Raw genomic sequence first — 21565 nt, 5'->3', positions numbered from 1 at the left:
AATCAGCAGATGGGAGCTTTTTCTCTTCCTCTCAAATAACTTAATAAATAAATGTGCCACGGATGTGGATGACTAGAACACAGCTGCACTGAGAGGAACAGCCACTATTCAGGCCCCACAAAGGACTGTAATTAAGAGAATTTATCTAACGCTGTCAGGTCTTTAGATTTTTCCAAGTAAGTTCAGAATTTCGGATCTTAATGTAAAAATTCCAGAATGTTAAATGTTGAGAACATTTTAATTTATAAAAATGCTATACTGGTTAGTTGTTGCTAGACAATAAGTCAAACTTTAGGCTAGGTACACCTAGCATGTACACAGCTTAAAAGCCTTATGTAATTAAACCTCTGATATTAGTGATAGATTAGATACAATAACAAAATTCTTGGTACAAAAATTTATTGGTACAGAAAGATTTACCAACTATGCCAAGATAATTAATGAATTTGAAAAAGGGCCAAAATAAAATCCAGGTTCACAGAAGATTAAAGGCACACAATCATTAGCAATAGTACTAGGAAAATAATCTGTTATCCTCTATACAAACGTAAAATTTTAAAAAACAAATGCAGAAACAGGTTCTTGCATATAAAAGACCATTAATATGTTTAATACATAACTAAGAAGAAAACGATAAACATTCCAAAAGAAAAAAAGTCAACAGACAATCCTATAGTGATCAACACCAAAAACTGTTGGGGCAGGTGTTTAAGCCTAGTGGTTAAGACACCAGTTAACGTGCCTGCATGCCACACTGGAGTACCTGGATTGGATACCCAGCTTTGGCTCCTGACTCCAGGTTCCTGCTAGCAGTGGTGATGACTTCAAGTAACTGGGTTTCTGACACCTGCATGGGAGTTGAGTTCCTGTCCTGGCAGCTGGCTTCAGCCCTGGCCCTATCCTGGCCACTGCGGCCATTTGGGAAGTAAACCAGCAGATGGGAGTGCTTTCTCTCTCTCTCTCTCAAATTAAAAACAAAAATTGTTCAACCTTATCAGCAACAAAGAAAAAAATTTTAAGAAATGGCTTAGAATTTAAAGAACTGTTAATGTATAATGTTGTTAACATGAAGAATATAAATATATAATTTTGGCGAAACTATGAACAGTAACTGCCAATAACTAACAAAAGGATTAAAATGCATTTATTCTATTTCAAATCAATCTTTACTACCAGTAATTTTGGGAAATAATATATTTAAAAAGATATACATGGGGCCAGTGCTATGGTGTAGCAGGTTAAGCCGCCCCACGTATGGCTGGGTGCAGGTTTGAGTCCCAGCTGCTCTGCTTCAATTTTCAACCGGCTCCCTGAAAATGTGCCTGGGAAAGTGACAGAAAATGAGAAATCAACAGAAATGTCCTTGAGCCCCTGCACCCACGTGGGAGACCTGGATGAAGCTTCCAGCTCCTGGCTTCAGTTCAGCCAAGCCCTGGCTGCTGCAGCCATCTGGGGAGGGAACCAGCAGTTGGAAGACTTCTCTCTCTCTGCCTCTCCCTCTAACACTGCCTTTCAAATAAATAAGTAGACAGTTAAAATCAAAACAAAACAAAAAAAACAGAAGATATACATAGAAGAGATCTTTATGATTACTGATGAAGATTCATGCATTGTGTATTTTTTTTTAATTTATTTATTTATTTGAAAGTCAGAGTTACACAGAGAAAGGAGAGGCAGAGAGAGAGAGAGAGAGAGAGGTCTTCCATCTGATGGTTTACTCCCCAACTGGCCGCAATGGCCGGAGCTGTGCCAATCCAAAGCCAGGAGCCAGGAGCCTCCTCCGGGTCTCCCACGCGGGTGCAGGGGCCCAAAGGACTTGGGCCATCTCCCACTGCTTTCCCAGGCCGTAGCAGAGAGCTGATCCAGAAGTGGAGCAGCCTGGTCTTGAACCAGCACCCATAAGGGATGCCAGCACTTCAGGCCAGGGTGTTAACCTGCTGCACCACAGCGCTGGCCCCATCATTGTGTATTTTTTAATACAGAAATGAAACATATATCTGAAAAAATTATTAAAATAAACTGGTTTACTAAAATATTTTAAAGACTTATTTATTTATTTGAAAGTCTGAGAGAGAGAAAAGAGACAGAGGGAAATCTTCTACCCGCTGGTTCTCTCCCCAAATGGCTGCGACCAGCTGGGGCTGGGCCAGGCCAAAGCCAGGAGCTTCATCTGGGTCTCCCCAGTGTGGGTGCAGGGGCCCAAGGTATTGGGCCATCCTCCACTGCTTTCCCAAGTACATTTGCAGGGGGAGCTGGATCAGAAGTGTAGCAGCTGGGACTCGAACCGGCACCCATATGGGATGCAGCACTGTAGACGGTGGCTTAACTTGCTGTGCCACAGCGCTGGCCCCTGTTTATTAAATTTTACCCGAGCTACACATTTTGATCAGTTTCTATCAGACAATGTTAGCTTTTCAATGGATCATGAAAATCACATTGAAACTAACATGAAAAAATCACTAGAATCAGAGAAGTGTCTGCCATCCCATAAATAAAAAGGTCTTAGTAATAATCCTGGGTTAAATTTGTAGTAACTGAGGGCAAAATCACAAAGTATTCCTGCAGTAATTAGAAATATGTTCATACCTATACATACAAAAGAACAGGCATCATAATATAGTTAAAACTTAAAAACAGAAATCTTATTCACCAACAGATATAAAAACTTACTGTGATTTCAGCTGAACCATTCACAAAAGGAAATTCAAGTGTTCTAACTTTTCCAATAAAGAGTGGGGTATCATTATCTTCTTCATTAGAACCTTTAATGGTAGCTATTACAGTACCAACCAAATCAAGTCCAGTATGGTTGCTATACTCATCCTTAAAAATAAAAAATGGGAAATAAATAATTAGAAGAACTGTGTAGAAAATTAAAACCCAAAAAGGGCACATACAAATGAGACATAAGAAATATATTTATAGATTCCCAATCATTATTCTGATCCTTCTCGATCCAAACACTGCATTCAGTTTTAAATTTATGTGTCTCACACAGGCAGAAACCAGTTCCAAAAATCACAGGAGAATCAGACTTCCATTTAATTCAATGGCTCCTAACTTTGTAAACCACATAGGGATTTCCCATTTTTAAATTTCATCTTTTTATGTACTTTAAGCACCCATTCATGTAAAAAAAATGCTTAACAAAAACATGTTCTGAACTTATGCTTTTTAATTATTTTACTAATTTTAACAACATTTGTATACATTTGAAAAGCAACAGACCTGTATGTATGAAATATTCTACACTCTTCAGACAATATTTGATGCTTACAAGGACTCCAAGACCCTTGTAGTAATTTCCAATATGATGTCTGGCAAAGAGAAGTCTCTTTATTTAACTGTCCTAAATCTCAGGGCAAGTAAAGAGACTCTGCACCTAACCTCCACCACAAAGAATCAGAATAATGTGAGGACATGTTTCCAAGAGACTGACTGAAGGAAAACATCAGTAAAGAAGTACCAGCAAATTTAAACTGCACTGAAATTTGGAAAGCTAGCAGAAAGAACAAAGCATATCACAGCTCATAACCAGGTGACTGGGCCAGGGAGACTCTGTCTTCCACGGAAAAGGTACTGATTGCACATGTCTGCAACCCCCAGCTATCACCATAGTCCAACAGCCTTAACCGCAGGAAAATCCCACAGTCTTCATTGGCTTTAAATCCAGTCTAGAAAACTGAGGTCCAAACGACTGCATTGTTCCCAAAAAGAAAACAACATTACCTCTCTCTGCGCCTAAAGCCCCAGATCCAAGCTGCTTAACAGCCATTACTGGGGCCAGCAGGGTAGTATAGACAGTTAAGCCTCCATCTGCAGTGGCAGCATCCCATATGGACACCAGTTCAAGTCCTGGCTGCTTCACTTCCAATCCAGTTCTCTGTTAATGGCTTGGGAAAAGCAGTGGAAGATGGCCCAAGTAGTTGGGCCCCTACACCCATGTGGGAGACCCAGAAGAAGCTCCTGGCTCCTGGCTTCAGCCTGGCCCAGCTCATCCCATTGCAGCCTTTTGGGGAATGAAACAACAGATGGAAAAATCTCTCCCCCTCTCATTCTCTCTCTGTCATGCTGCCTTTCAAATAAATAAATAAATCTGAAAAAACTAAATGAAAATCAGCCATTGCTAAATTCCATTCTGTATTAGAAAACAACAGGCGGCCCTGTCACCACCAGAAGCACTATTGGCCCAAACCAGACTGCTTCACTGGGCAGAGATCAGGCATCTCTGCATCCAGCAGCTGCAGCACTGCTTGGCAAAAGCCCCAGAGCCACGTTTACCTGCTTGCTCTGTACAATCTAGGGAAGCTCCCCTCTGCTTCTTGGGACTTTGTCTTCAGACTGGTGCCTGTCAGTCCACGATCTTCATTATAACTAGCACCCAACCTGTGAGACCTGTATAATGCACTGCTACATCCTGCAGCTCTGGGACTGCTGGTTTTCTAAGTTTCAGGGACACCTGCACTCTCCTATGGAACCTGGGGATAGCCCTATCTGCATTCCTCTGCTCCTGGTCTGTACTTGCTAGTGCATATCCCCAGTACAACATGTGATCACCAAATGGGACCGGAGTAAGCTGCCTTCCAAGTCCTGTAGTTCTGGGACTGTGACTGTTGGAGTTATTTCCACAGTCACCAGAGTTCACATCAAGGCACAGGGTAAGGACATTCTGCAGCTCTGCATCCATGACTGTTTATTCTATAAATCCCAGTTATCTGAGCTTGTCCATTAAACCTGGGAAAGGTCATATCTGCATTCCATGATCCAGGTTTACACTAAGTAGTGCACAATCCCCAGCATAACCTGTGATCAAACTGTGGGCAAGATACCTGCGAGTTTTACAGCTCTAGGATTGTAACTGTTGATGCTGGCTCTTTTCCCGTGGGACCTGGACAAGGTACCCTTCCCACACAGAAGCTCCAGGATGCTATCAGTACTTCATTCTTTAATGTCACCAGAACCCATCATATGGGACCTAAAATAGATCCTACCCACATACCACTGCTCCAGGTCCATACCCGCCAGTGCTCAATCCCCAGTATGGTCTGCACTCACCCCATGGGAGAAGGGCAAGGTCCCCTTCACATCCTCTAGTGCTGGGAGTAGAGCTTTGGTGCTATAAGCTCCAATATCACCTATTCCCACCCACAGGACCTGGGGAAGGTTCAATCCCCATTACACAGTTCCTGCACCACTGCCATTGGTGCCAAAGATGCGGCACGCGGGCTTGCCTGGTAGAACAAGGGGATGGGATCCTGTATCCCACAGCACCAAGAAAGTGGCTACTGCCATCACACATCCTATTGTGATTGATACCCAATTCTCTGGAGCCTAAAGACACACACCTTTGTAAGTCCATGTTCACTTCAAAGTCATGTTACTTCCATGAACTACTGCAGACCAGACAACTGTGGCACTCACAGACACTGCCGACACTGATTACAGCTAAAGAAATCTCTGAGATTATACTTCTGGGCTACCTAGAATCAAAGCCAAACTTTGCATACAACATTCTACCTAAACAAGAAAGTCTTTTCCAATGAGAGTTAATCCATAAAGAAGAAAGAACTGTTATACTAGATGCACAGAAATCAACTAAAGGACACAGGAAACATGAAACTTAAAAAAAAAAAAAAGTCGTCGAGAAAGAGATCCTGATTTAAAGGAAATCCATGAAATGCCTAAAGAATAAGTAATTGTAAATCACCTTAAAAAAATCAATGACATTCAAGAGGTTGCAGATAAGTAACTCAAAGAAATGAGAAAAACAATGCATATGAATGAGAAATTCAACAGAGACAGAAAACATAAGACTTTAATCAATGACATAAAAAATACAATTGAAAAGTTTCAACAAATTAGACCAAGGAGAAAAAAAGGAATTTCTGATCCTCAGGACAAGACTTCTGAAATAACTCAGTCATAAAAATTAAGAGGAAACATTAAAAAAGAATGAAGAAAGCCCATTAGATATAGGGGATGCCTTTAAGCAAATAGTCATATTATAGGGATATTTGAAGGAGAAGAGAAGGAAAAATATTGAGAACCTATTGAATGAAATAATAGTTGAAAGCTATCCAAGTCTTGTAAGAAAAATATACATTTACATACAGGAATCTTAAAGGACCACAACCAGACTCAAACAAAAAAGACCTTCTGCAAGGCATGTTACAGTCAAACTGTCAAAACTTAAGGACAATGAGAGAATCCTAAAACAGATGTCAAATTATACACAAAGGAAAAACCCATTGGACTAACAACAGACTTCTTAGCAGAAGCCCTATAGGCCAGAAGAGAATGAGATGATGGATTCAAGGTTTGGGGGGACTGAAGGGGAACACAATGGAACACTATCCAGTCATAAAAAAAAAATGAAATCCTGTCATCTGTAGCAAAATGCTTGAAACTGGAAGATACAATATTAGTGACATAAGTGAAATTCAGAAAGACAAGTAAAAGTTCTTCCTCATATGTGACAGCTAAGAAAACTAAATCCAAACACAAAATTACTAGAGACTGGGAGTGGCGGGGAGGACAGAGCAGTTAGTCTGAATAACAATTACCAAATCAGAACTAGATTGAGGAGTAAGTGCTTAGTGTTATGCAGCATAATGGAGAGACTACAGTTCACATGAATCCAGTATACATTGTAACCTCCAATCAAAAATAATGGCAAAGAAGGGGAAATGTTGATTATCCTGTTTTGATCAGTATGCATTGTATACATGTACTGAAATATCACACTGTAGCCTGTGAATATGTACAATTACTATTAATCTAAAAATTAAAAAAACCATTCACTGTCTAAAATAGGAAAGTAAAAGTTTAAAAAAAGAGTCAAGCATCTCACCAGTCAAATTTTCCATAAAGTTTAACTCCCACTACTTTATTATATCTGTTTCTGTTAATATTTTTTTGGCAGCTTTGTTTGCTGCTTATTTGCCAATATTCTTGAGGAGCCTTCTTCCTTAACCATGTTCAGTCATTAGAGCAAATCTCTTAAAAATACTTACCCATCTCCTCTGTCCCTTCAGTTAACTGAAATACAACTTACATTCACAATGCAAACATGAAATAGGAGAATAAAAGTATTAGGAAAGGCAGGCAGACTTTTGATTTTAAGCCAGGTTTTAGTGTATCTATACTTATTTTATGTATTATGTTATAAAGTCTCTATTCATACCCAAAAATTTAATTCACTAGCATGAGCTTTCCCAATAACATTAAATGGAATGATCAACCTGGACTCTGTAGTAACATTTTGTACTCTAATATCAAAAACAATTTTTCTTATTACCCTCTGTAGCTTTGGAAGGAAATAAACATTACCGTGACATTGAGACATAAATCTCTGACCAAGGTCCTACTGAGAACTGAGCGAACATTAGAAACAGCTGGTGTAGCTGGTTGATTTTCGGGAACTAACTTCACAGGTTGATTAGGTAGAACCTCAATAATAACCTAACAAAACAAAAGCATTCCGATTAAAAACATATTGAAGCTTTAGTATTTATGAGGGAGAAGATATAAGGATGGCATACAGTAAATGAAATAAAACACTACCTTCTAAAATTTATTTTCATTAATCTCTTGAAAGAAATCAATTTACATTTAAAATTCAAGATAAAAGGCAAATCAGATTAACTTTTAAATACTGACAATAGTAAATAAACATAAAATTACCTTAAGCTTTATTACAGAGAATTCTAATAATTGAAGCATTATTGATATTTTTTCTTGTACAGTTATAAACAACTCTAACATGATATACACTGAAATTCTTACTAAATGAGTCTTTACTATAAAGAGGAAGTGAAAGGTGCCTTCTGTACCAGATCAAATTGCTGAACATAATTTAAGTATATTCTATTTTCTGGAAAAATCTCATTATAATAGTCCCTACTTGTCCATGGATGCAGTTACTATGATCAGCTACGTTCCAAAAATTTATGGAAAAATCATAGAAATAAACAGTTCATACATTTAAATTATTTTTGTTCCAGTATACTATCTTAATTGTTCCATTTTTATTAGTTATTATTGTATTAATCTCTTACTGTGCCTAACTTGCACATTAAAATTTATCTCAGACATGTACATGCAGGGAAAACAGATTATGCTATGGTCACATTTGTACTTTCAGGCATCCACTGGGTTTCTTGGAATGTGCTCACCCCCATAGACAACTGGAGGTCTACTGCCTCTATATTTGCATCCAGAAATTAATTCAGTTTTAAACAAGATATTTCCTTCCTAGACTACAAGAAAATGTAAAGGTAACCATGGTATACAACGAAGGTATGCAAACCTGTTCACTGTTGAGAGTATTTGCTTTATCCATCATAAAACCAAACTGGATACAGTATGTCCCCACTTTGTTAGGAATTGCTTTATCCCTAAATTAAACAGAAATTTTACATTCATTTTCATTCACTCAACAAATACTTTTTGACTATTAAGGTTAATCAGGTCTCTCTTACCTGTACATTTCTTTTACAACATATTGAGAACAAAGGCTCTGGGTATGATAAAATGAAATATGAATGTAACGTTGAGAAAGCAGTGATCAGACAAAAACTGATAAATTATGTGTCAAATGAATTTTGCTTTATTTCTATTATCATGAATGTCTGACAGTTCTATATTTCAATCTTATAGACAATCTGCTGATCTACATTCCTTTATTTTTTTACTCCATAATCACAAGGTATTCATTGTGATCTAATTATAAATAAGAAAAAGCACCTATTAAGTGGTACGCTTACTAACTTTCTTTGGTCATATTTTACCCACAATGAAAAGATGAATGACATTCAATAATATATTTTGTCTGACACAATGTGCTCCATGATCCCTAAGGTAGGTTTTACATGTCACTCATATTAATGAAGTACTGGCATAAAGTAGCACTAAAAAGCACATGGGGTTTAAATACATATCTGAACTGAACCCATGTTTTCCCTAAGAAATAACTCCAGGAGTTGCAGTAAGAATTAAACAAATCATCTGCTTCTTTTTTTTTTTTTTTTTAACTTTTGAAAATTTTTTTGACAGGCAGAGTTAGACAGTGAGAGAGAGAGACAGAGAGAAAGGCCTTCCTTCCTTTGGTCCACTCCCCTAATGGCTGCTATGGCCAGCGCTGTGCTGATTCAAAGCAAGGAGCCAGGTGTTTCCTCCTGGTCTCCCATGCGGGTGCAGGGACCCAAGCACTTGGGCCATCCTCCACTGCCCTCCCGGGCCACAGCAGAGAGCTGGACTGGAAGAGGAGCAACGGGACTAGAACCTGGGGTGCCGGCACTATAGGTAGAGGATTAGCCAAGTGAGCCATGGCACCGACCCAAATCACCTTCTTCTAAATGGCAGACCAACTCTTACTGATTAAAACAGCCATGTGAAAAAAAAATTGCTTAAAAATGTTCAAGAACTAATAAGCTAAAATAAAGTAATTCAGCAGGACAGGATGGAGGGTGCCAGGAAACAAGTTAGTTATTTATTTCTGGTAGCACATTCACGACAACAGGTAGACCTAAAGTAGACACGTTCCCAAAGAAAGTACAATTCAATTTTGAATCATTTCAGTCTCTAAAACTGGACTAAATCTGGTAATAGCCTCAAAAACGGATAAAAGGGAATACTCAATGGGGAAAGATACTACTTAGACATCTAATTATTTCCATAAATAAAATAACAAGATATGTAGGTGCATGAAGAGTCAAAGAAAACCTGAATGAAAACAGCAACAAGAGACAATTAAACCAGACCTAGAGGAATTCTAAATACTTTAATCACTCATGATGAAAAAGATAGGATTAAAAATTCCAACATAGAACTGATCCTTTTAAAAAAAAATTTAAACTTAAGTTCAAGGGTACTCTATATTTATTTTACTGTTAAATTTCATTTACTTCCTTTGGTTTTGATTTGTTATTTTGAAGATTTATTTATTTGAAAGACAGGGTTACAGAGAGAGGTAGAGACAGAGAGAGAGGTTTTCCATCTGGTGGTTCTGAAGTCAGGAGCCAGGATCTTCTTCCAGGGTCTCCTACATGGGTGCAAGGGTCCGAGGACTTGGGGCATCTTCTGCTTTCCCAGGCCATAGCAGAGAGCTGGATCACAAGAGGAGCAGCCAGGACTAGAACCGGTGCCCATGATTTGTTATTTTTAAAAACTTCTTCACTGCCGAGGAAGCCTTGTCGGGATGTCCCATTGCCTCGCCGGCTGCTCCGCTGAGTGGAGTGTACTGACGGGGCGGCAGCTCCCTGGCCCTGTCTTTGCCGGGAGGGCGCCTCGTAGAGCTTACCGAGTAATGCCAACGTCTGGGTTAGGTTGGGCAGGGGGCCCTGCTGTGCTGTAGGGGCCATCGTAACCTGGTAGATGTTTTCCTGGGTCCTGGGAGGGTGGACTCAGCAGTCCTAATCCCAAGCCCCACACAGGTGTTTCCGTTTAGAATCCGAAAGCTTGGGTCCTACTATGGGTAGTTGGAAAGAGGTGGGAATCGAACCCAGTCACTCCTTGGCAGTAGTCTCTCAATGGAATGAGTTGATCCACACAGAACTACAAGCTGAAGGTGGAACTTCTTGAGTGGCTTGTGTAAGTTAGTTGTTACTTCTAGGTTCCAGCCTTGTGCTACTGCGGCCTACCTGCCCCACACCCTCCCTATGCCACCCACCTGGGATCAAACATTTCCCTCCTGCCTCCTGGCTTCAGCCCTGCCTCTGCCCATTTGGGCCTTTGGGGTGGGGCCAGCTGATAGGAGGGGTCTCTCAAAGTTTTAAAAGCAAAGAACAAAAACTTCTTGAGGAGTGATCATTGGCCCAGTGGTAAAGCCAATGGATAGGACATCTGCATCTTATATCAGAATGCCTAGATTTGGTTTGCAGTTCTAATATCTGATTCTAGCTTCCTATTAGTGCAGGATCCTTGGAGACAGCAATGATGGCTGAATTTCTGCTACTCATATGGAGACCTGCATTGAGTTGCTGGCTCAGTTTCTGTCCTAGCCCAGCCCTGGCTGTTGTGGGCATCTGGGGAGTGAACCAACAGATGGAAGATCTCTAACTTTTTCAAATAAATAAATAAATCTTTTTAAAAAATCCATTAATATATAAAAATGATAAAAGTAGATTTGTTCCAGTAATTCCAAGGTTGGCAGAACATTCAGAAAATTAATATACTATAATTCATAATAAAAAACTGGCAAAATATCATATATTGACTTAATGGATGATAAACTCTAATGTCAGTTCACAATAAGAACTCTTCTCAGAATCAGAAAAGGGGCCAGCCCTGGCCTGAAGCACCGGCATCCCATATGGGAGCCGGTTCAAGTCCTGGCTGCTCCGCTTCCCATCCAACTCTCTGTTATGGCCTGGGAAAGCAGCAGAAGATGGCCCAAGTCCTTGTGCCCTTGCACCCGCGTGGAAGACCCGGAAGAAGCTCCTGGCTTTGAATCTGTGCAGCTCTGGCTATTGCAGCCAATCAGGGAGTAAACCAGTGGATGAAGACCTCTCTCTCTCTCTGTCTCTGCTCTCTGTGTAACTCTGACTTTCAAATAAATAAATAAATATTTTAAAAAAGAGAATCAGAAAAAAACAGTCTGATAAGGGCTAAGCAAAGAAAAACCCTAAATAAACACAGTAACCAGGGGTGAAATGTTGAAAGGTTCCCTTTGAGATTGGGAATGAAAATAGGAAGATCACTCTTATCATATCCATGTAACATTCTCCACACCAAAGCAGTAATGCAAGGCAAAGAAAGGAAATTCACAAGGTTTAGAAAGTAAACAAATCTATTGGAACTAACATTTTTTAATCCCAAAGGACTTACAAATAAAATTAGAAATAAAGGAGGTTAACAAAGAGATTTGCTACAAGATCGATATACACAAATCAACTGGATTTCTATATATGCCACAAACAAAAATGTTTCTATATATTTCTACATGTCAGTTACATGCCACAAACAAAAATGTTTTAAAAGATACAATTTATAAAAATATCATAAAAATCAACTATCTAGGAATATATCTAAGAAAAATGTACATTACTTTGACAAAACTCTAAGTATTTTAAGAGGAATGCAAAAAAAAAAAAAAAAAACTCAAATGGAAAGATACACCTTATTTATGGATTAAGATGTCCTTAAATTTCTACCCAAACAAATTTCCAATAGGTTATTACTGAAATTGTGTTTTTGTTATCTCAACTAGATATACCAACTCTAAAATTTATATGGAAAAACAAAGATCCAAGATGTGTATGAAGAACAAGTATACAGGACTTGTCCCACAGGACAGTTATCAAGACAGAGTAGTATTAGTAAAATATAGACAAACAGACCAATAAACCAAATAGAGTCCAGAAATAATGCCACATATGTATGAGTACATAATTCCTTCCAATAAATAATACAGCATATATGTGTAGAAAAAAAAAAACAAAACTTGACCATCAACTTCACACAAAGAGTTAACTGAGAAGACCCAGAGTGCTATCTTTAAAAAAGTTTGCTAGCCAGACAGGCCCTTGGCTGCCATCTGTGAGCTTAAATTTCAGAAGGGTTCCCACCTTGAACTGATAAAAGTGGCACACAATTCCTGAAACATTTGTATTAATATGTTTTGTGTTGGGGCTGGTGCTGTGGCACAGTGGGTTAAAGCGCTGGCCTGAAGCATAGGCATCCCACATGGGTGCCGGTTCTAGTTCCGGCTGCTCCTCTTCCGATCTAACTCTCTGCTATGGCTTGGGATAGCATTAGAAGATGGCCCAAGTCCTTGGACCCCTGCACCGGCATGGGAGACCGGAAGGGACTCCTGGCTCCTGATCAGCGCAGCTCTGGCCGTTGTGGCCATCTGGGGAGTGAACCAGCGGATGTTAGACCTCTCTCTGTCTCTACCCCTCTCTGTAACTCTTTCAAATAAATACATCTTTTATAAAAAAAAATATGTTTTGTGTTAAATGCTTGCATTAGGAACTAGGTTTGATATCTGGCTCCAGCTCCAGACCCTAGGAGGCAGCAGTGATGGCTCAAGTAATTAGGTTCACACTATCAGGGTAGGAGACCTGGACTGAATTCTCAGTTCTTGGCTTCTGGCCTGGCCTGGCTCAGTCCAGACCTACCATTGTGGGCATTTAGGGGTTAAACAGCAGATGGAAGCTCATTCTCTCAAACTTTAAAAAAGGGAATCTGATGTCACTACATTCACCAGAAGTCTAAAAACTGACAAAGCAAAATGTTAGTAAACATACAGAACAGTAAGATCTCCATACATTGCTGGGGGGAAGAGAAATTGGTATAAATACTTCGAAAAATCTTTGGTAACAGTTACTGAAAAACATACACATCCATATTAGTTTCACTGATTATTTGACCCAGTAATTTCACTTCACATGTGTACCAATGTTTATTTGAAATAGCCCCAGGCTGTAGACAATGCAAATAGTCACTAATAGTAGATTGGATAATTGTATGGATGGATGAATAGCAATGAAAATGAATGCATTTCCAGTTATATGCCACACAATAGACTCATCTCACACCGCTGAGTGAAAGAAGCCATAAAGACCATAGTGTATGTATTAAATTAAAAAATGAGCACAGCTAACTCAGAAACTTTAAGATGTGTGCTTGGATAACAAAAATCTAAAGCAAATCAAGTCAGAACTGTGTTTGTGGTTTGTGCATGTCTATTTGTGTGTGCACAAAGCATACACAACAGGAAGGAAGGAGGTAACCATTGGGAGGGGCATAAGGTAGGGTTTCAGATGTAAAGGACTTTGACAGTGACTGCACAGACATTCACTTTGGGGAAATCACAATGTTCTACATCTTGTTGTTTTGTGCACTATCTTACAAGTTTTGTAACTCGCTGAAAAAGATTAAGAGATTAGATGTAGAACCCCTAAACTAGTGACTGTTATATACCAGAAAAGCAAATATTACTTTCATTTATTCAAACATACTCAATACCGTATATTGAAACAAGTTAAAATACTGAGTGTATTATCCAAACTGACAGTGTATGATTATTTTTGACATGTACATTTTAAAGTACAAGTCATCAGTATTCACTACATTCACACTGTTGTGAAATTACCACTCTACTTAATTCCAAAACATATGTGATTATTTTAGTTCTAAAACATGATTCTTTTCAAAAGATTAAAATATTCCTTCAAAGCCGGCACCGCAGCTCAACAGGCTAATCCTCCGCCTTGCGGCGCCAGCACACCGGGTTCTAGTCCCGGTCGGGGCACCGGATTCTGTCCCGGTTGCCCCTCTTCCAGGCCAGCTCTCTGCTGTGGCCCGGGAGTGCAGTGGAGGATGGCCCAAGTACTTGGGCCCTGCACCCCATGGGAGACCAGGATAAGTACCTGGCTCCTGCCATCGGATCAGCGCAGTACGCTGGCCACAGCACGCAGGCCGCGGCGGCCATTGGAGGGTGAACCAACGGCAAAGGAAGACCTTTCTCTCTGTCTCTCTCTCTCTCACTGTCCACTCTGTAAAAAAAAAAAAAAAAAAAATTCCTTCAAACTAATGCTAAAATTCAACTGAAACACACTACATAAATATTTTATGCTAAAATTAAAGAGTCTAATTCTCAAACATATTGGTAGACTTCAAGCACTGAAAGATAATTTAACAGACTGAAAAGAAAGCCATATACGCAGGGTTGAGGCACAGCAGATTAACCAGCTGCTTGCACCACTAATATCCCAAATGGGTGCAGGTTCAAGTTCCAACTGCTTCATTTCCTATCTAGCTCCCTGTAATACGCATAGGAATGCAGAGGATGATGGCCAAACTGCTTGGGCCCCTGCCACCCATGTGGGAGATCCATATGGAGATCCAGGCTCCTGGCTTTGATCTGACCAGCCTTGGCTACTGTGGCCCTGTGTCAATCAATGGATAGAAGATCTTTCTCTGTCTCTCTCTCTCTCCAACTCTGCCTTTCAAATAAATGAAATAAATCTAAAAGGTCTAAGTCAGCTCTGTGCAATAATTTGAGAGCACCTAAGAGACCAAAGGTAATGTTATTCAAAGTGCAGTCCAAGGACAGAGTCTGGTCTGAACATTTTGCTACTGGTCTATCACACACACACACAAAATATAAAATTCAGAGTGCTCAGAAGCTTTTACAGCAATTTGACATTTCTTCAACAAGTGCTCATTCAATAATCTCAGAATTCAGGAAATGTCTTATAATAACTGAAAATTACAAATAGCTCCAACTGACCATAAATGGACTCTTCTGATGACTTTGATGGCTTCTAAGCTAATACATCCATCAAAAAAACCTTCCCTTAAACCATTTCATAAAGTTTAAAAACAAACCCACATCTTTCCCAAACAACATCACAATAAAAAATTAGAGATATTAACATTTTCTATTTGATCACAAAATACTTTTCCCTAGGTAAGCAGGCAAGCATCTCCAAGTCTGAATTACACTGTAACAAAATATGCATTAAAACATTAAATAATTTGAATAATACCTGAAATAGAAGCAGCCTTCTTCCTTGTCATTATCTTTTATTTTATTACAACTAAATGTTTCTGCCTAAAAACAGAAGGAGATAAGTGGGAAATGACAATCTTTAACATACTATATTTAAGATGAAAACGTACATACCTGAATTGAATGTGAATCCAGATCACATTTGAATTTATTAATATATAAGTACACACACATATACACATATATCTTAATAATACATGTTAAGATATGTGGTGAGATTAGTCACAGCAGAAAAATATCCCATTTTTAAATGGCAACTAATAGATCTCTAGGATGGTGGTATTATTTTAAAGTAACAACAGCTTGACTGGATTGCTCATCAAAATCAAGTGAGCCAAGATTAGGGGAGCTCAGCTGAAAACTTTCAGGCTATTGCTAAATTAAGCAAGCTAGATGATTAAAATGAACCATAAATGCTGAAGTGGGTTACTGAATCAAAATGCTCTGAAAAACTTTAAGATTTAGTTTCCAATTTTGGATTTATGCTTTCCAGAATGGTGACCAGTAGCATATATTGCTATTAATGACTTGAAATGTGGCTGGTCTGAATGAAGGTAATGCTGTAAAAAACAAAATCCCATGAATAATTTTGGAAGTATAGGGAACATGTGAGAATGGTACCTATTAATAGCTTAAAAAGATTAAATAGCTTTATTTTTTATTTTTACTTTCTCAACATGACCACCAGAAAGTTTAAACAAATGGTATGACATTCTCTTGGAAAATGTTGTGAACTCAAACTCTGCTTTATAGTCTGTCAAGATATCTTATTTTGTGTAAGTATCCCTTCATGATTGCTCTATCTCATTTTGTATAAGTATCCCTTCATGATTGCTCTATCTCATTTTGTGTAAGTATCCCTTCATGATATTTAACAGCTACTGCTTTGTGCACCTGTCCTTTAGACGGCACAACTTTAAAGTGTAAGGTACCTCAAAATGTTTAGAAAAATCACAATGTAGGCTGCTCTTTTTGAACAGCACAGCACTTAATTTTAAAACATTTATCAATATATTCATTTTAATTCTAAGGAAAGTTATAGATTAATTTCCATTTCTCAACCATGCACATAGTGTATTTTAACATTAAATTTCACAAAATGTGAGAGATATTTTTAACTTACATTTGCTGGTGGTCGGTTCCCACTGTTTGATAACTTCCACATTTTCATGGAAATTCGTGCTGGATTAATATTTTTAATAATACTGTCATCTTCAGAAATAACAGTAATCATAAAATCTGCCATAGTAAACAGAAAAATTATTTTCTTTCTAGTTCAATTAATGCATGTGGTTAAATAGTTATATGCCTTAAGATCTATAACTTATCCCAATGTTAATAAAATTCTAAACAAGAAATTAAAACTATTCTCTACCCACATGCCCCAATTATAAATCTAATCATGACAGATGGGTCTCTAATGCCACATATGGACATCAAAGTTCAGTCCCAGAACAAATACATACTGATCCTAACATCCTCATGTTTTTTTCTGTTTTAAGATTTATTTATTTTAGTTGAAAGAGAGAGAGAGAGAGAGAGAGAGAGAGAGAATCTTCCATCTGCTGGTTCATCCCCCAGATGACTGCAACAGCAAGAACTGGGCAACACTGAAGCCAGCAACCAGGACCTTCTTCCAGGTCTCCCATGTGGATGCAGGGGCCAAAGCATTTGGTTCATTTCACTGCTTTCCTAGGCACATTAGCAGGGAGCTGGACTGGAAGTAGAGCAGTTGGGAATCAAACTGGTGCCCATATGGCTCTATGCCACAGCACTGGGACCCTCATGTCTTATTTTCTGTCTGCCATGCTATAAATCCTAGCATGCAAGGCCAGAAAGGGTAACTGTATGTATCCAGCAATTTAGAATTAAGGCAAGTCACCAAAACACCATCTCCTTTATATACTCCACAAAAGAATGCCTACTTTCTTGTATGATTTTCAATAGCATGTAGTAGCTGAAGTATTATTGCATATAAATTCTCACTATATTTACCATCATGTAACATTCATTTTTAACTGTTATAGTTTTTAATTATAGGAAATAGATCTTATCTCTCTCAGATTTACAACATAATCAAAGAATACAGTCTGATGAAGTATATAAGGCAATGCACAGGGACTGGCACTGTGGCGTAGCAGGTGAAGTTGTCACCCGCAGTGCCGACATTCCATATGGGCACCAGTTGGAGACCTGGCTGCTCTACTTCTGATCCAGCTCTCTGCTATGGCCTGGAAAAGCAGTAGAAAATGGCCCAAGTGCTTCTGCCCCAGCACCCACGTGGGAGACCGGGAAGAAGCTCCTGGCTCCTGACTTTGGATTGGCGCAGCTCTGGCCGTTGCAGCCAATTGGGAGTGAACCAGAGGATGGAAGACCTCTCTTTCTGCCTCTCCTTCTCTCTGTGACTCTGACTTTCAAATAAATAAATAAATCTTAAAAAAAAAAAAAAAAAAAAAAAAAAAGGCAATGCATGTAAGCAAAAATCATAGGCTCTTTTTTGTATACAAATGTAACTTAATTACTAAAAATTTCAAATCAAGAATTTTTCGTGTGCTTCTTTCACAACTTATAACCATGTACAAGAATTTATCCCTTTAACGAAACAGAAGTCTTCCAGAAAATTCCCTGTGCAATTATTAATTTCCATTGAACTAGTATCTGTCACACTGCACTGAAATTTGTTTACTGCTTACCTGCTATATTAACCTGAATTCATTGAAAACTGTCATATTCATTATTGTAACTAGGAGTCTAGCATACAACCTGGAATTCAGTAAATGTTTATTGTACTGAAACATCTTTAACCATAAATGCTTATGTGGTATATTTCTATCCAAATCAAGGTAAGCAGTCTTGGTTCTGAAGGAGTTAAAATAACAAAATATCTTTAGTATAGCATCTCACCTCATTCAGATTCCTTTTTTTGAATTGCACAATGAAATGAATGTAAAAACACCAACTAACTCAGTACCTCAGCCTATCAGTCTATATATGAACTTGCAGTTTGTTCTTCACACTAAATGACTAAAAGACTTGAGGAGGAGAGCAATCACTAAGTCAAATGCATTTTCTTTGCTATTTAAAAGAAAGTGACATGCATGCATTTTCATTATGCTGCACACCTAGGATACATAGTTTATTCCACTAATAAAAGGCAAGTATCATTATAGATTTTTAAAATATTGTGAATTACTCACCAGTGAAAACACCCCCTGCTAAAAAGGAAGCATCTCTGTCATATTTAACATTGAGACGAATTGGTTTTTCAGGGTCTGGAAGAATCATTAACTTAATTGTAGGTCCTTCTATGGTACATTTGTTATAGACAGCTTTAATCTGCATAATATGTTCTCCCCTAACCAAAAAAACAAAAACAAACAAATAAAAACACAGGGGAAGGAGGATTCAAATTATACATAGTTTAACTCTATTTAGGAAATCTTTCTTCTCCCACTCATTCGCAACTCCTGCCTGACATTAAACAGAGGAATGGTTATTAATCTCAAATTCAGTAAGTTATAAGAAAAATCAATCTATACCACCAATATCTAGTAAACTGATTCTTACCGAGGAGCAAGAACAGTGAATACTCCCAAATTAGCCCTGCCCTTCTCATCTGTTTTATGCTGTTGGTTTGAAGGCATGAGCTAAAATCAAAACAAAATAAAATGGTTAATAAAAAAAAAACTAGAAAGCATTCAAGTTTTGTTGAGCTACAATATTATTTTCCTCTATTTCTATTTTTTTAATTAATTTATTTTAAAATTAGAGTTACAGAGACTTCTTCCACCCACTGGTTCACTCCCCAGAGGGCTGCAATCGCCACTGCTGGGTCACATTGAAGCCAAGAAGGTGAGAACTTCTTCCAGGTCTCCTGTGTGGGTGGCAGAGGACAAAACACAGGCTATCTTCCACTGCTTTTCCCAGGCCATTGGCAGGGAACTAGATCAGAAGCAGAACAGCTGGGACCAAACTGGTGCCTATATGGGATGCCGGGCATTGCCTTACTCTTGAAGACAACCCAATACAGGCCCAGCAATCTCACCCAGACTCTTGTAGCTATCCATAAGGTAGGTTTGAGGATGAGTACATGCATACCTTTTTGCCTGGCCTCAGTGTAAACGTTTCTCTGTTAACATCTGTTCCTTAACCCAACAATGTAGGTCATGTGGTTTCTGTCTTCATTTACTTTCTTAATTTTATCTATTAATCTTAACCTAAAATGCAAGTATTACTAGTACTATATAAACACTTAAATAGGCTTAACTGGAGAATGTTGACGTTTTGTTACACTGTAAGAGATAATGTTTACTTCAACAAGTAAATACAATAATATTTAGGTTGATTCATACTAGACAGAAATGAAGGCTATTTAAGCCTGTATTAAAAAAGAGAGGGAAATGTGACACCTAAAGATATTATTAGGAGATTTACATCCAGAATCTTAAGGAAGTGAAAATTACATAAGGAAGTTAAAACTTACCTTTAAGTTGTTCGGTTTTATGAGACTTATTTTAACCTGTGGTACAGGTGCTGGATTATCCCACTGATCACAAAGTTGAACAGTAAGGGGGTTCTGTAATTCTCTTCCATTAATCACTGGAATGGACTGAAATGGACAATAATATTTTAAGAAGCACTAACACATATGAAACAAACAATATAAGGACTTTAAAATGATCATTTATTTCTATCTACAAATGACTTTTATCAATGAAAATAATATTTTGAAAGCCAGTTAATTATCATAAATAAATGACTAGTAATTTGACAAAAATGAAAATAGCATTTGACATTACTGGTTTCTAACACAAATTCCTAAAAGTTAAATATTAGAATGCTTCAATGGAAACAAAACTGGATCTGTGGCTTTCAGATTTGGCATTAGTAATCTGTATTTTAGCTCCTCTGGCAATTTTCAGCTCTCTGCTACCATCCATTAAGCAATAACTCAGCTTTTTAGGCCTGGCAATCTATATTGTCTTGACTTTAAATGTTTTTTGCCTTTTCCCCTAGTGAATGTGTGATGCTGTGTAATTCTTGAAATTTACTTTCTGACCTATTAATATTAGATGTGTCAAAGGAAACACATTGTCAAACAAGATACTCCTGTGCCAGATTTAAAAACAACAACAAAAAAAGATGAGAGAACTAAAGAGAAAAAAGTTTATTTATCATCTGTTCCCTGATAATGTTATTTCTGTTTCCTCCATCTCCTAACAAGGCAGTTATCAAATTATGCTGAGAAGTTGCTATATATGGGAGAAAAATAAACATGATGTCATGGGTAGGACATTAAAGAAAAACTTCAAACTAACTCAGTTACAATGTCTGCGTCCATGAAGTTTTTAAATGGCCATAGCTGACTTTGGTCCATGTAAAGTTTACAAAAAACTTGACTTTTTAAGAAGTGCTGGTAGTCACCAAATGTCAACACACAGTACATTACTCCTTATGTCTGTCCTATTTTTAAATGGTATCTTTTAGTAACTGACTGTTCTTTTTTAAAAGATTTGCTTATTTGAAAGTCAAAGTTACAGAGATAAAGGGAGAGACAGAAAAATCTTCTGTCTGCTGGTTCCTCAGATGACCACAATGGCCAAAACTGGCCTAGGCTGAAGCCAGGAACCCAGAGCTTCATTTGCGCCTCCAACATGGGTCGTAGGGGTCAAAGTACTCAGGCCATCAGCAGAGAGTTGGATTGGAAGCAGAGCAGCCAGGACATGAACCAGCACCCATATAAGATACAGGCATTGGTAGGCAGTGGCTTTACCTGCTAGGACAAAACACCAGCCCCTAGTAACTGACTTTAACCCAAACTGCTAGTATCAAAGTTTTCTGGAAAACAGTGGGAAAAAAATTTCTAAAATCAAATGTTCATGAATACAAATCTGATCTCTATCATTTTGAAATTTTGGCACTTATATTTAACATTTCCGAATTATACTTTTCTCATTCATAAAATAAGTAAATCAGGAAACTAGGAAAATCAAATATTATAAATACTTTTCTAGCTTTATCTACATATAACTGAAGTGTTAATGACCA

At 38.1% G+C, this 21565-nt stretch overlaps 1 protein-coding gene across 7 annotated transcripts in view; it reads right to left on the bottom strand.

Moving 5' to 3' along the window:
- The window catches only part of SMCHD1 (structural maintenance of chromosomes flexible hinge domain containing 1), a 164500-nt gene that overhangs the window by 42414 nt on the left and 100521 nt on the right, over positions 1-21565 (bottom strand). For all 7 annotated transcript variants that reach the window (XM_051851361.2, XM_008261120.4, XM_051851360.2 and 4 more), the window contains 8 exons: positions 20001-20126; positions 19085-19164; positions 18715-18872; positions 16641-16756; positions 15495-15559; positions 8309-8396; positions 7330-7461; positions 2671-2823 (listed from right to left, as the gene is read on the bottom strand). In XM_051851361.2, the coding sequence (XP_051707321.2) occupies positions 2671-2823; positions 7330-7461; positions 8309-8396; positions 15495-15559; positions 16641-16756; positions 18715-18872; positions 19085-19164; positions 20001-20126 (918 nt within the window). The remainder of the gene's footprint in view (positions 1-2670; positions 2824-7329; positions 7462-8308; positions 8397-15494; positions 15560-16640; positions 16757-18714; positions 18873-19084; positions 19165-20000; positions 20127-21565) is intronic.

Source organism: Oryctolagus cuniculus, chromosome 10 (genome assembly GCF_964237555.1).
Source record: "Oryctolagus cuniculus chromosome 10, mOryCun1.1, whole genome shotgun sequence".
Classification (NCBI taxonomy): Eukaryota; Metazoa; Chordata; class Mammalia; order Lagomorpha; family Leporidae; genus Oryctolagus; species Oryctolagus cuniculus.
This window is presented reverse-complemented; position numbering and strand designations above follow the sequence as displayed.